We start from the raw sequence: 14,145 nt of genomic DNA, 5'->3' as shown, positions 1-14,145 counted from the left end.
GCGCTCCTGCTCCGACAACCGTTTGGTCGCCGCCTCTAGGGACTCATCAAATAACTCGGACCCCACGCAAGGTAAATCCGCTAGGCGTTCCTGCAGGTTTGGGTCCATATCGAGGGTGCGTAGCCACGCTAGGCGGCACATAGCTACAGCTAATGCAGACACCCTCGACACCAGCTCAAACGCGTCGTACACAGCGTGGAACAGGTACAGGCGCAATTGAGACAGGTTGGACATAAACCTGGCGAATCCTTCCCTACGGGAATCTGGCAGATCGTCGTGATACTGAGGAAGGTCCTTCACCATGCCACGTAAGTAGGATGAGAATGTAAAGGCATAATTGAGCACCCTGGTTGCCATAAGGGAATTCGAATAGAGGCGACGACCAAACTTGTCCAGGGTCCGACCCTCCCTGCCTGGCGGGACCGCCGCAGAAACTCTGGAGGGTTGTGACTTTTTCAGCGCCGACTCAACCAGCAAAGACTGGTGGGAGAGTTGAGCCTTATCGAATCCCTTGGGTGGGATAGTCCTGTACTTTGACTCCATCTTAGACGGCACCGCTGTGACTGTAAGAGGTGAAGTCAGGTTCTTAAGGAAGGTCTGATGAAGGACCTTATTCAAGGGGAGTCGGGGAGTTTCCCTCGGGGGAGTGGGAAGGTCCTGCTCCTCGAGGAACTCCTTGGTGTATTGAGATCCAGCCATGAGGTCTAGACCCAAGGAACGCGCCATGTCCTGCACAAAAGTGGAAAAAGAGAATGGTCTGGCGGGCGGCGAAGGGGTTCTCGACCTCCCCGCCGAACAGAAGGGGGAAGCCTCGTGGGAATAGCGTGGTTCCCTACCGGACCCGGATTCCCAAGAGGCCAGATCCAATGGCCTCGAGGGGGTCGGGGAACGTCTACGTCTCGAAGAACCCCTGGGAGAGGTCCCAAGTGTCCGAGGCACCGAGGCACGCCCCTTCCTCTTTGGCGAGGAGTCACGTGAACCTCCTCTCGCTGGGGAACGGAGCAGCCTCGGATTATCGAGGCGGAGCTCCGAGACCCGCAAGGCCTCGCCCCCAAGTGGCGAGGAGCGACCACGTCGCCGAGGAGAACCTCGCGAACGCTTAGGCTTCCTCGGACGACGCCTCGCCCGAGGCCGACCCGAGGGCGAGGAGTCCCGGGAGGACCTCGAGGAAGAGGAGGAGGAGATCCGTCTCACCCTGCGCACCTTGTCACGGGGCCTAACGCTACTCTCCGGTGGGGCCCCCGAGGCCGAAGTCGAGGGTAAGGTCGGGGCCGAGGTCGGTGCCGCTCCGGTACCCGAGGCCGAGGGAGTCGAGACCGAGGCCGCCGAGGCCAGGGCCCTTGAGGCCGAAGCTGTCGAGGCCGAAGCCTGCTGCAAGTGCTCGAGGGCTCCAGACTGCTCCGTGGCAATCAATGCTCGGAGCAAATCTTGGAACGCCAGGATCCCCACCATGGTAGGCAGGTCCGAGGCCGGGGGATGCACCCTGGAGGGCGACCTCGGTCTCGAGTATTCCCTCGGGGCATTAGTGGCCGTAGTTCTTGGTGGGGCCGAGGATGACCCACCCGCCGTCGAGGAGCCCGAGGATGGCTTCTTTGTCGACCCTGGAGTCGGGGATGGAAGAGAGGACTTACCCGAGGCAGGTTTCGTCGGAGGCATAGGCTTCGATGTCGAGGGACGCGGCGAAGCCAAGGATCCCGAGGCTGAGGTCAAGGCCGGGGCCGAAGCCGAGGCCGACGTCGAGGCCTTCCCCGGCGCGGAGTCAACCGCGAAGAGCTCTGCCATCCTGGCACGGCGTCGGCAGAGCGCTCTGGCCTGAAAGGTGGAGCACCGATCGCAAGAGTCAGTCGGATGCTCGGGTCCTAGGCAGAGCAAGCACCACCGGTGTGGGTCGGTAATGGAAAGTAACCGCTCACACCGGGTGCACTTTTTGAAACCCGTCAAGGGACGGGACATGAAAAACCAACCCGGCCGAAAGCAAGGCCGGCCGCGGCTCACGGGAGCCCCCGGAGCCGAACTAAAATAAACGCTTTTTTTTTTTTTTTTTTATAACTAACAATCAAAACAACAAAAAGCAACGAAGTACAGCACAGCGACCGATCAAAATTCACCGGACGCGGCAACAGAAGGCAAAAAAAGAGCAGAGCTCAATTTCCACAGGGCTTCTGGCTCCGCGGAAAAAACTGAACTGAGGACCACGAGGTGGGATGCGCCCTCTAGTGGGCAAGAAGGCATGCACATGCGTGGTGCAGTGTAGCAAACTTGAAACTTCAATCAAGTTTGCTTGAAAAGCTGTCCGCGCTGGGGCTCCGTAGATGACGTCACCCACATGTGAGAATATGCTGCCTGCTTGTCCTGGCATAAAAAGGTTGTACAGCCTTCTGTTATAGAAGTGGCAAACAGGGAAAAAGGGGATCTGAGGGAAAGTGAATGATGGTGTAATGTGTACAGGAGAAAGAGAACTCGGGGCAAACAAGACACATAGAAATATGATGACTGATAAAGGCCAAATGGCCTATCCAGTCTGCCCGTCTGCAGTAACCATCATCTCTTCCTCTCTCCGAGATCCCATGTGCCTTTCCCAGGCTTTCTTGAATTCAGACAATCTCCATCTCCACCACTTCTACCGGAAGCCTAATCCACGCATCTACCGCCCTCTCATTCCAGAGCTTCCTTTCAAATGAATGAAAGACTTGCCTTGTGCGCATTTATAAGGCTCTGCAGGCTTTTGCCTATGGAATGCAGGGTCAAAAATATGGTGCCTTCTGTTGACTCGGCCCTGGCTGCAGCCCCAGCCAGGCTACTCCCGTCTCAATTCAGGGGGAAGCAGCAGCAGAATGTAGCTAGGCCCAGGGAAGGGAGAGCCAAAGGGTGTTAAGTTAAAGGGTAAAGTCAAAGCAAATAACAAAGCCTGAAAAAGATTTTGCTCAGATACTTAAACATTGATATACACTACACAAAGACCAAAAGCAGAGGTAACATGTCATAGTGCATCTAACAAAGAGGAGCACCTGCTTCTAGCATAGCAGCAGAAAGTATGAAAAATTATCTTGCCACACTCCTTCCACTCTCCCTCCCGATTCCTAATCATCTCAGTAAATTAAACACTAGGATGACTTCTTTCAAACAAATATTCCTCAGTTTTCTTCTTCAGAATTAAAAAACCAAAAAAAAAGCAGCACTAGAATTTTAAACACTACCATAGCAATTCCAGCCATGCTCTCACCTTATCTGACTGCCAAAGTAGCCTTGTAAGAAAGAGATTACCGTATTTTTTGCTCCTTAAACACCATTTTTTTTCCACCCAAAAGTGGGTGGAAATCTCGGTGCATCTTATGGAGCGAAGGCATAATTTTGAACACCCCCCTCCGGCTGCTGCACCGTTTTAAACACCTACCCGCCATAGCCGCCGCACCATTCTAAACACACCCTGCCGCCATACCTTTTAAAACACCCACCCACCTACCTGCCCGCCGTTGCTGCCGCAACCATAGCTGCACCTTTTAAAATAGCTACCCGCCCTCTGCTGCCTCCTCCTCCGTTGTTGTCGCCGCAGTCCCTGGTGATCCAGTGTGTATCCCTCCCTCGCTAGCGGCGCACAGATCAGGAGCATGGATGTCAGCAATAAGCTTTCCGCACTCCCACTTGCGCTGTTTTCTAAATAGCTTCGTCAGTTCTTGCGGGACTTGTGAGAACTGACAAAGCTATTTAGAAAACAGTGGAGGCCCAAGAGGGAGCGCGGAAAGCTTGCTGCTGACGTCCGCGCTCCTGACCTGTGCGCTGCTAGCAAGGGAGGGATACACGCTTGACCACCAGGTACGGGGGGGGGGGAGGATGATTTCAAAATACAGGAGGGGGTGATCTAAAAATACTGGGGGGGAGTTATCGAAAAGTAATGAGGGGATCATTTAAAAGTACTGGGGGGATGATTAATCTAAAATACTGGGGGGGGATTATCTAAAAGTACTGGGGGGATGATTTAAAAAGGTATGGGGGAAGCTGGCTGCCACTACACGTGTCTACCATTAGACGTATCCTGTCCAGGTCTACCACTAGACCACCAGAGGGGGTCAGAGTATAGGGCACACCATTTGGTTCAAATTTTTTTGTTGTTGGTTTTTCCTCCTCTACAGGTGGGTGCGTCTTATGGTGAGGTGCATCTTATGGAGCAAAAAATACGGTACATGTTCACTTTACTGCACATATTTTGTTGTGAATAGAAATGAAGAGCAATGACAGTGCTGGCATCAATCTTAGCACCATTTAATACAACCATTAATAATTCTCCAAGTCATATGGGATGATTTCCAGTGGAATGGAAACCTTTAATATTGAGATAGTATTATCCATCATGTCAGACCATGACTTCATGTCAGCTTTCTGACAGCTGAGACTTTAAATCTGAACTGCTTCATCATAGACAGATGGGAAATTTGGAGGTATACTAATGGAAGGAATGCTTAATACCATACAGTGGAAAGCCTCATCCTTGAGGATACATCATACACCTACTAAAGTAACTAATTTTGTACTATCAAAGCTCCACATAAAGCAATATACTGCAAGCAAACTCAGTATTTTAATGTGACTGCGTGTGCAGTTTCATACATCAGCAACAGTACAGTAAAATGATTAAGTCAAGATGAGAAAAAAGGAGTTTTCTGCTCCAAAAGCCTGCAATCAAAGCAAAGTGTAACATGTGAGGTGACAAAATAGAATATGTGGTTTGTCTGCTTAGTTTCAAAATCTTCATAAGCTTGATAGGCATGTGAATAGCTATGATTTAAAAAAAAAAAAAATTATTTGAAGGATGGGACAATGACAATGTGTATGCTGAACTTGGAAAATAAAACTTTATATGTTCTATACCTTACCTTGCAAGTCTTGAAGTTTTAGACAACTGTCTTCACAAAGGGAAATATGCAGGAGAAAACTATAGCAATAAGCAGTAGAAGTTATGCTGCTATTTGGAAACACTAACTTCACTGTGCTTGCTGAATTAGCCATCAATGCATATTCTAAAGAGCTTAAAGGTCATCTGAGCACACAAGCAGGCATAATAATCTAATGAACAAACATAGTAGCCCATCTTTTTTAAAAGAATATATAATGTTCTAGCAAATAAGCTAAACAGCTGTGAGTAAGCGGCCCAAATTTTCAAGTCTACTAAAATCACACTGTGGAATAGAAAAGCATGTTCTATCTAAAGTATCAACCTTACCAAGATATGCAGTATGTTGTTCCACTATAAAATTTTTCCAAATGCCTTCCAGAAATGTGTCTTTTACATAACTGTAATATTTAATATATCCCCTTGTCACTTTGAGAATGAGCATCTGATGCAGGAGACAAACTAAGGCGGTATAAAAACCTAAGAATAGAAGTCTCATGACCAGCCTTCACTTTAATGGCATCTTTCCAACTGACAAGGCAGGTAAACATGCGTTTTCTTTTTCTTTAGCCTGGCATTCTCTTTACACACACCCCTCCCCCAGAGAACAGCTCCTGTCAAAGTTACAGCGCCATCTTTAGTCAAAAATGCTTAAAAATTCCCCCTCTCCCCACCCTAGCAAAATTGCTCAATCAGGTACCAAAAATCACACAACCCCACCCAAACCTCGATAAAAAATGCATCCCGAATCTTGTTATAGGTAAATGAGTTAAGTACCTCTCATCTAACCAAATAATTGCAAATTGCACTGATTCAGGTATGTTTAGCCAGCAACAAAGCAGTTGCCAGGGTGCCAGTATTGAGTCAGTTTATTAAAATTCAAGTCATTTCATTCACAGCAGACAGTTTCCCATAAAATTTGAATCACATTTCAGTACCAATTTATACTCTGTATTGATTTTTGCTGAAAACTCTTCTAATCCCATTTATATGACCTTTTCAAATAATATTAACTTTGACTAGAACTTAGCAGTTATACAGTAGACCGAGCACTTACACACAAACAGCTCAGTGCACAGTCCCACTCTAGATTTCATTCTATTTACAGGCACTGTCTGACAGCACAAATTAGCTAAGTGCATACAGAAGAGCAAATGCTCTGAACACCACTGAGACTATCACCTTCCTGCACAAAGCACATAGTTTTCCATTCTAGTAATGGATGCCTCAGAAACACCGATCCATATTTTTAGATTAATCAAATCATATTTCAGTAGCGTAAGCAGATTTTGTGAAGACAAAGTCAGGCATGAGATTCCTTGGTTCAAGTCAAAAATGGCAGCTGTGGTTCTGGCAGATTTAACACTATCAGAGTAAAACAAGAAACACAAACCTGGACATCATACAGAGCCACGATGTTTTCATGCTGCAGTTCCTAGAAAAGCAAGACAAACATTAAAATTATGGCAAATATTTTTTTTTTCATCTGCTGCCCCTAAGTAATTACATAAAATCTTAATGTGAACTTACTACTAATAAACCAAACCCGGTTTTGAAACATACGCAGTCAAGTCACATTATTATGACCATCTACTAATATCCAGAATTACTGCCTTGGAAAGGAAAGCAGCCCAATACAGTGGGAGTGACTCAGTAAGATGCTGGATGGTTGCATTGCGTCATCGAACATGTCAATTGAGGTGGTCCCAAATTTACTCGATTAAGGGTTAAGGTCTGGGGAAGTCAGAAGATAGGATAGTAACTGGGTGCTCTGTGAACCACTCAGGAACAATTCTGGTGCTATAACATGTTGCATTGTCCTGCTGAAAGTTCCCATCGGCCATAAGGAAAACCATCAACATGTACGAGTATACTTGATCAGCAAGGATGAAGAGATACCCATAAGAGTTGAGTGTGCCTTCCAGAGACCCAGATCATAATGCTGCTACCACCAGCTTGTGTACATCCAACAATGGTTGCTGGATATTTGTTCTCTGTGGTTTCATGCCTTGATATTCTAGCATCCATCCATTTGATGAAACTCAAAACGTGACTCATTGAAGAACATAAGCAATGCCTCTGCTGGGTCAGACCTGAGGTCCATCGTGCCCAGCAGCCCGCTCACGCAGCGGCCCCAACAGATCCAGGACCTGTGCAGTGATCCTCTATTTATACCCTTCTATCCTCCTTTCCAGCAGGAAATTGTCCAATTCTTTCTTAAACCCCAATACCATACTCTGCCCTATTACGTCCTCTGGAAGCGCATTCCAGGTGTCCACCACATGCTGGGTAAAGAAGAACTTCCTAGCATTTGTTTTGAATCTGTCCCCTTTCAGTTCTTATATTGCCCTCTTGTTCTTATATTTTTTGAAAGTTTGAAGAATCTGTCCCTCTACTCTCTCTATGCCCTCTCTCTACTCTATGCCCCTCATGATCTTATAAGAAGGTAACTGTCAGTTGGTACAAATCCAATGTTGGTACTCTTGTGCAAACTGCAGCCATTTTTTGCAATAAACCCTCGTGAGCTTGGATGCAGTCATCAGCTATCTGCTCCAGAGCCCCATTTACAACAGGGTTTGCTGCACAGTTATTTTGGGGACACATCTTGAAGCCCTCTGGTTCGTTTGGACAGCAAGCTGCTCCACAGCAATGTGCCGATCAACCCGCACCAACTTGTGCAGCCAACGTTCACCTCTCACATCAATGGCTCATGCTGCCCCAGTTACGTTGAGTTGTCAAAAAGGTTCCATTCGTCCACCCACAAGTACACTTAAAACCACAGCAGCCTATGAACAGGTCACAAACTCTGCCGTTTCCAAAATACTGCTGCCCTTGGTCCGGTAGTCGAAAGTACTGCCCAATTCACCTATTCAAATAGACTGCATTCACTTTAAAAAAAAACCAAAAACAAAGGACTCACTGATTCAGTGCGTCCTGACTCCTGACATACTTCTGGGCCTCCTAATGTAGCAGTGGTGACAGTGACCGGCTTGGCAGTGGCAGCGCAGTGAATAGGCTTCACCTGGTCTGCTTTGCTGGGGTCTTCCCTCTGCCACATCACTGATGACATGGCAGAGGTAAGCCCTGGTGGGCAGGCCGTGAGAAGCCTGTTCTCCGCACTGCTTCTGCCAAGCCGGTCACCACCACCATCGCTGCTACTTTAGGAGGCCCGGGGGGGGGGGGGGGGGAAGGGGGTCAGTCAGTCGGTCAGTGCTGCACAGGGGAATAGGAGGGATGGAAAGCTGCTGCACACTGGGGGGGGGGGTGAGGAGAGAGGAAGAACTGCTGGAGATGGGATAGAGGAGAGGAAGGAAGAGATGCACCAGAGGTAGAAAGGGGTGAGAGGGAAATTCCCTTCCATCCCCCACAGGATGACATGCATGGAGAAGAGATGGAGAAATGTTTGGACATAGGGTAGAGGGCAGGGAGAGATGGTGCATGAGGACAAAGAAATGGTGCACATGATAATGGGATGGGAGGAAGGGAGATATGCTGCATGGAGGGGAATGAAGAGGTTTGACCCAGGACACAAGAAGGGAGGGGGGAGGAGAGAGATGGTAGACAGAAATGTTGGATATGGCAGTGGAAGGGAAAGTACAGAGATGGAAGTTGGATGTTGAGCATGGAGAAAGAAGAAAAAGTCAAATGAGCAGGAGACCCTGGTGAGCGAATTAACAGAAGAGCCTGGGACCAACATGATTTGAATAATAAAATGACCAGATAACAAAAGATAGAAAAAATAATTTTATTTTCTACTTTGTAATTATAATATGTCAGATTTGAAATGTGTATTAGGTCCTAGCCCACGCTCACTGTCTAACAGAGAGAGGAAAAGTCTTTTTTGTTTATTTTATTTACACTACAGCATTGGGCCCCTGCCTGGCTCGGTGCATTGGGCCCCTCTCTGGTGGTATTCAAATCCAGGTTAAAGGCCCACTTTTAAAAAGCTGCATATAAGTCCTAACCCTACCAACTTGCAAAGCACCAATATCTATGTCAATCTCTTTAAAGAAGTGGTTCCCCCAGGCCAGCTGAGTTTTCATGATAGCCCTAATGAATATGCATGGAGCAGATTTGCATGCCTGGCACTTCCATTATATGCAGATCTCTCTCATGCATATTCATTAGGGCTATCCTGAAAACCCAACTGGCCTGGGGGTCCTCCAAGACAGGGTTGGGAACCACTGCTCTATAGTCTATGTGCCTCATCAGGCCCCTTATAAATCTCTACCTGAGCAGTCATAATTAAGCTGTAAGCTCTCTCAAGCAGGAACCATCTCTTAAGTGTTCACTGTATAGTGGTGCATGTGTCTGGTAGAACTATAGAAATAATAGGAGTAAGAGTAAAACCGTGGCTTTTTAAGAAATCCCTACCAGGGGTCCAAAAAGACTCATACTAATAATACAAGTCACCTGAAACGAAGGCAATGTTAATGGTCCGCTGCTGTTTATGAAATACAGTATTACCTCACACTGTATGTATAATTTGATAACAATTTCATGGGGCTGGAGAGGGCAAAGGGGTAAGAGGCTACAAAATAAACCCGCCAGGATGTTTTGGGGAAAAAAACAAAACAAAAAACACACCTTATTGGGCAGGAAAAGTGAATGGAATCAAATTGAAAAATCAATTCAATAGACAAATTGAATCAAAAAATTTTACATGAATTGGGCAGCAATAGTAGTTGATGACCATGCATTTTTCAATGTCTGATAAATTGCGGATTTTTTCCCCACGACAGCCACAGTTGCTATATTGGCAATTTACTGATATCCCACCTTATATACTCATGAAGTCTGCACATGACACTGCATCCATTCATTTGCTGTGCATTCCTGACGTCAGAGGTAGTCAGTGGGCATAATGTGACTCAACCGTGTATATACAGTGACTAATTCATTAATGTCTCTACCCATTAACAGACGAGAAGAGCCTGAGGGCCTGTTCTGCTAAAGCGCATTAAGCAGTTAACATGAAAATTCCTCCACGTCAACAGCTAAAGCAGCTGTTTGACGCTTACCCCCCTTTTTTACGAAACTGTGATAGCAGTTTCTAGCGCAGAGAGCCGCGCTGAGTGGCCTGCGCTGCTCCCGACGCTCATAGGAACTCTGAGCATCAGGAGCAGTGCAGGCCATTCAACATGGCTTCCCAATGCTAGAAACTGCTATCACAGTTTCGTAAAAGGAAGCCTTCGTACTTACTTTTTCCTGCTTCAAATGAAACATGGAATGGTATGGGGAATGGGCTTGGAATGTACCTTATAAGTAACACACAATATGGTGCTATGCTTTAACTATTAATGCACCAGTTAACATCAATAGGTAGCATTGGTATTATCTGCAATGCATACACATAGCAAATGTATTGTCTCTGTATTAACCGTATAGGAAGATCATAAGTATTTCAACAGTTAATGTTGAGGCTTTGAAGCTACTGCAAGCTACCTGCAAAATTCATACCTTTTAGTAAAAAGAGTCCTTATTACAGAAAGTCATTTAAGGCTTAATTTACTAAGGAAATATTTAATGCAGTGCAACTATCTAATCAGCCCCACAACATTAAAAAAATATATATACACATATTCAGCACTGTCAAATATAATGTGACAGCCACCAACTGTTATCCTTATAGTGGCTGAATATTGATGTTTTTGTGTTCCCACCTTTGCATCATCCCAACTATACCTAAGAACCATATTTATAGTACTGTGACAGAGTGATATTCAGGCAACACTATCCATGGTTATCAATAGCTAGAGTTGTTATATTTTTACTGGTCACCAGTAGAGAATGGGATTTGATAAACCGCCTTTCTGTGGTTACAATCAAAGCAGTTTGCATCTAATATAATAAAGAGCTAGCCGCGCATGCGCACTCCTATTTGCGTGTTCTGTGCGGTGTAGGTCTGTGGCCGCAGGAGTACGCATGCGCGAGTCCCCAGCCTTGGCCGCGGCTTGAGGCGTATGCGCCAGTTAGCTGCATCGGGCGACAGGAGCGGCTCTGGCAGCGGATGGCGGGAGGAGGGCTCATGGTCTTGCCGCCGCTGCCGCTCCTGTTCACAGCGGCCTGCACGTCGCCGACTCCCCCCCTTCCGCAACAACCGCTACCGCTCCTGTTCTTCCCCTCCCTCCAGTCACCGCTGCCATTCCTATTTAAAACGGCCTGCTGAGGTTCACGGCCGGCTGTAGCGAACCTCGCAGGCTGCTCTCCACGTGGTAGCACGTTCCCTCTGACGCGATCGCATCAGAGGGAACATGCTACTGAGGTGAACAGCGGCCTGCGAGGTTCGCTACAGCCAGCCGCGAACCTCAGCAGGCCGTTTTAAATAGGAATGGCAGCGGTGACTGGAGGGAGGGGAAGAACGGGAGGGGAAGAGGAAAAAGAAGGGCCATGGAGCAGGCAGGAAAGGGGGCTGTTTTGGTGGGAGGGTTGTGCTGAGTGCAGATAGCGGAGAGTTGGGCCAACCTCTCCTTCCTCACCGACGCCAAAGAAGCTGCAGGCCCTGCTCCCTGTCGCGCCTGAGCACTCACGATTGGCTGAAGGGTGTCGTGCCAGTGCTGCAGGTACAGGGGGATGCTTTTGTTGGAGGTGTGATGGGAGGTAGACAGCTTTGCTCTGGGGGGGGGAAGGGGTATGCTGGAAGCAGACAGCTTAGCTCTGGGGGGGGGGGGGGGGGGGGGGGAATGACACAAGGACACAGACACAAAGAATGACACACAGGGGGCCATTCAGACAGACAGAAAGGAAGACATTCAGGCAGCGTCCAAGGAGAGACAGCCAGTGTCCAAGGAGAGAAAAACAAATAAACATAGACAGACAGCGGCCAAGGGGAGAGAAAGAAAGAAAGACAGACACACACATCTATTCTAGCACCCGTTAATGTAACGGGCTTAAAGACTAGTATTATATACAGGTATTTATTTGGGAGGGTTAAGTGACTTGCCCAAGGTTAAGTGACTTGGAGGGTTAAGTGACTTGCCCAAGGTCACAGGGAGCTGCAGTGGGCACTGTACCCAATTCCTGATTCTCAAGCCGTTACACCACCCATTACACTACTCTTCCATTCCTTTTGGTAAACTCCTTTTAAACACTGACAAAAAAAAGTGAAATCGACTACACTTTGTTCCAAGGTTCACAATGCCCAGGAGAAATGAATGACTGCTACTAACTGGGGCTATTGCAGAAGTGATCACAAGTTTCAAACTGCTGCCAATTTAGCCACTTTTCTCTGGGAAATTTAAAGGAAAGAGTTAAAATGCCTCAAATGAGAGTAACTACAGATTGCAGTAACTCAGTTTCGACCCATTCCATATCTATGATGGCGCCACAGGAACTCAAAAACAAGAGTGATTGATCATGTAGGTTTAAGTGCACTTAAGAGACTGCTGAGTTTTCAGATGCCAATATACCAGAAGTATCTATGTTATGATAAAAGGACCAAAGTATCAATTTGGTATCACTTAATATAAAAAGAAAAGGATGAGATAAGTGTGTGTAACATGTGTGTACAATCATAATCCATTAAGAATGTAGAGCACAGAAGTCTCAAATTCTAATTGATATACAATATATCATTAAAAAATTGATTATACAAATTGACTTCAGTTCTCCGACTGCTTTTAAATTTAGCCATTACCAACAGGAAGTTTAGAGCTGGCACTAGCATTTAATTCTATCTGTCATCAGAACAGGAAATCCCTCCCAGAGAAGCCATTACTGCTACCATGGCAAATCTTTCAGGAAAACTCACGAGATATACATACACTAACAGAGATGGTATGTATTCTATTAAGGCACTAATATCACATTTAATCCCCCTTTTACAAAGCCACGCTACCAAGCAGCACAAGCTAAATGAGGAGCCACCCATAGGAATAGAATGGGCAGTTCGACAGCATGGCTTTGTAAAAAAAGGGGGGATGTAGTAACTCCTGTAAGTCAAAAAAATAGAATTCTGTGTATATTTTAAAATTTTGCATAAAAGATGAAAATGCAATATAACCGAAGTCCTTAAGCAACAGCTCAAACTTATTCCAAGGTGTAGAATTCCCCTAGGAGAACACTGATACACTGCAGCAAGGAATTCTGGTCTTCAGCTATTTCAGCAATGCAAAATCCCAGGGGCTTTGGAACAATAACACAGCTGTCTTCATATTGTTGCTAAAAATGTCACCAGTACGAAAAAGTCAATGGCACCTGCAGCTCCTCTTGGGCTCTACAGATTGCCAAACAAAAAAAATAAAATAAAATCTAGAAAATCTGATCATAAGGCTGAAGATTAGAGAATGACACAGTAACTGTTACCCGCGGGTAGCTGCGGGTAACCCACCGGAACAGGGGAAACAATTAACTGGTTGCCGCGGGTAATGGGATAAGGCCATTCACTGCCAAGTTGCCTCCCTTCCTTCCCCTCCAGATCAGCAGCTCCCCTCACAAACGCGCATGCAGCAGCAGCCACCTTCTCTCCCTATCGCGGGTGGAACAGTCTCCCACCCTCACACCCAATGCGTATGCCGCCAGGGATTCCATTTATAAACAGGCTCCCCTCCACCGAAGCCGACACGAGGCCTTCCATCCGATGTCAGAGCTGACGTCAGAGGGAAGCCTTCCTGGTCAGCTGGGGATCTCAGTTACCTCGACCGTCCTCCTTCCAGCTTGGCTGCTCCTTCTTGCCTTCAGCGCCAGCCACATTTGTTTGCCAGGACAGCGCACAGCGGCTCTTAATACACTGCATGTGGCTGGCGCTGAAGACAAGGAGCAGCTAAGCTGGAAGGAGGTCAGATGAGGTAACTGGATTCCCGGCTAACCAGAAAGGCTTCCCTCTGATGTCAGCACTGACATCGGAGGGAAGCTCTCTTGTCAAATTCAGCGGAGGGGGGTATGCTGAGCTGGACGGCCGTGAAGGAAGGTAAAATTATGTTCTTACCTGTTAATTTTCTTTCCTTTAGAAGCAGCAGATGAATCAAGAGACAAGTGGGAATAGCTCACATCGACCAGCAGGTGGAGATAGAGAAACTGATTAACAGTTGGCCTTATAGACTGGTGTTCCTCCTGTTCATTCAGTTATGCACCTTGCCCAAACATCCCGAGAAAGGAAAATGAGCATCCAAAAAACTTCATTCCAGTATTAAACGTTTAAATCCGAAAAGCAAGAATACAATCACCAACAATACCCCAACTGAACAACCTAATAGACAAACAGATAGACCACCGGGGTGGGGCTCTGGATTCATCTGCTGCTTCTAAAGGAAAGAAAA

At 46.8% G+C, this 14,145-nt stretch overlaps 1 protein-coding gene across 1 annotated transcript in view; it reads right to left on the bottom strand.

Moving 5' to 3' along the window:
* ULK2 (unc-51 like autophagy activating kinase 2) overlaps positions 1 to 14,145 on the bottom strand; it is a 252,205-nt gene that overhangs the window by 210,742 nt on the left and 27,318 nt on the right. The window contains exon 3 of the mRNA XM_033921554.1: positions 6,282 to 6,323. Within this exon, the coding sequence (XP_033777445.1) occupies positions 6,282 to 6,323 (42 nt within the window). The remainder of the gene's footprint in view (positions 1 to 6,281; positions 6,324 to 14,145) is intronic.

This window comes from Geotrypetes seraphini, chromosome 15, assembly GCF_902459505.1.
Source record: "Geotrypetes seraphini chromosome 15, aGeoSer1.1, whole genome shotgun sequence".
In the NCBI taxonomy this organism is placed as follows: Eukaryota; Metazoa; Chordata; class Amphibia; order Gymnophiona; family Dermophiidae; genus Geotrypetes; species Geotrypetes seraphini.
This window is presented reverse-complemented; position numbering and strand designations above follow the sequence as displayed.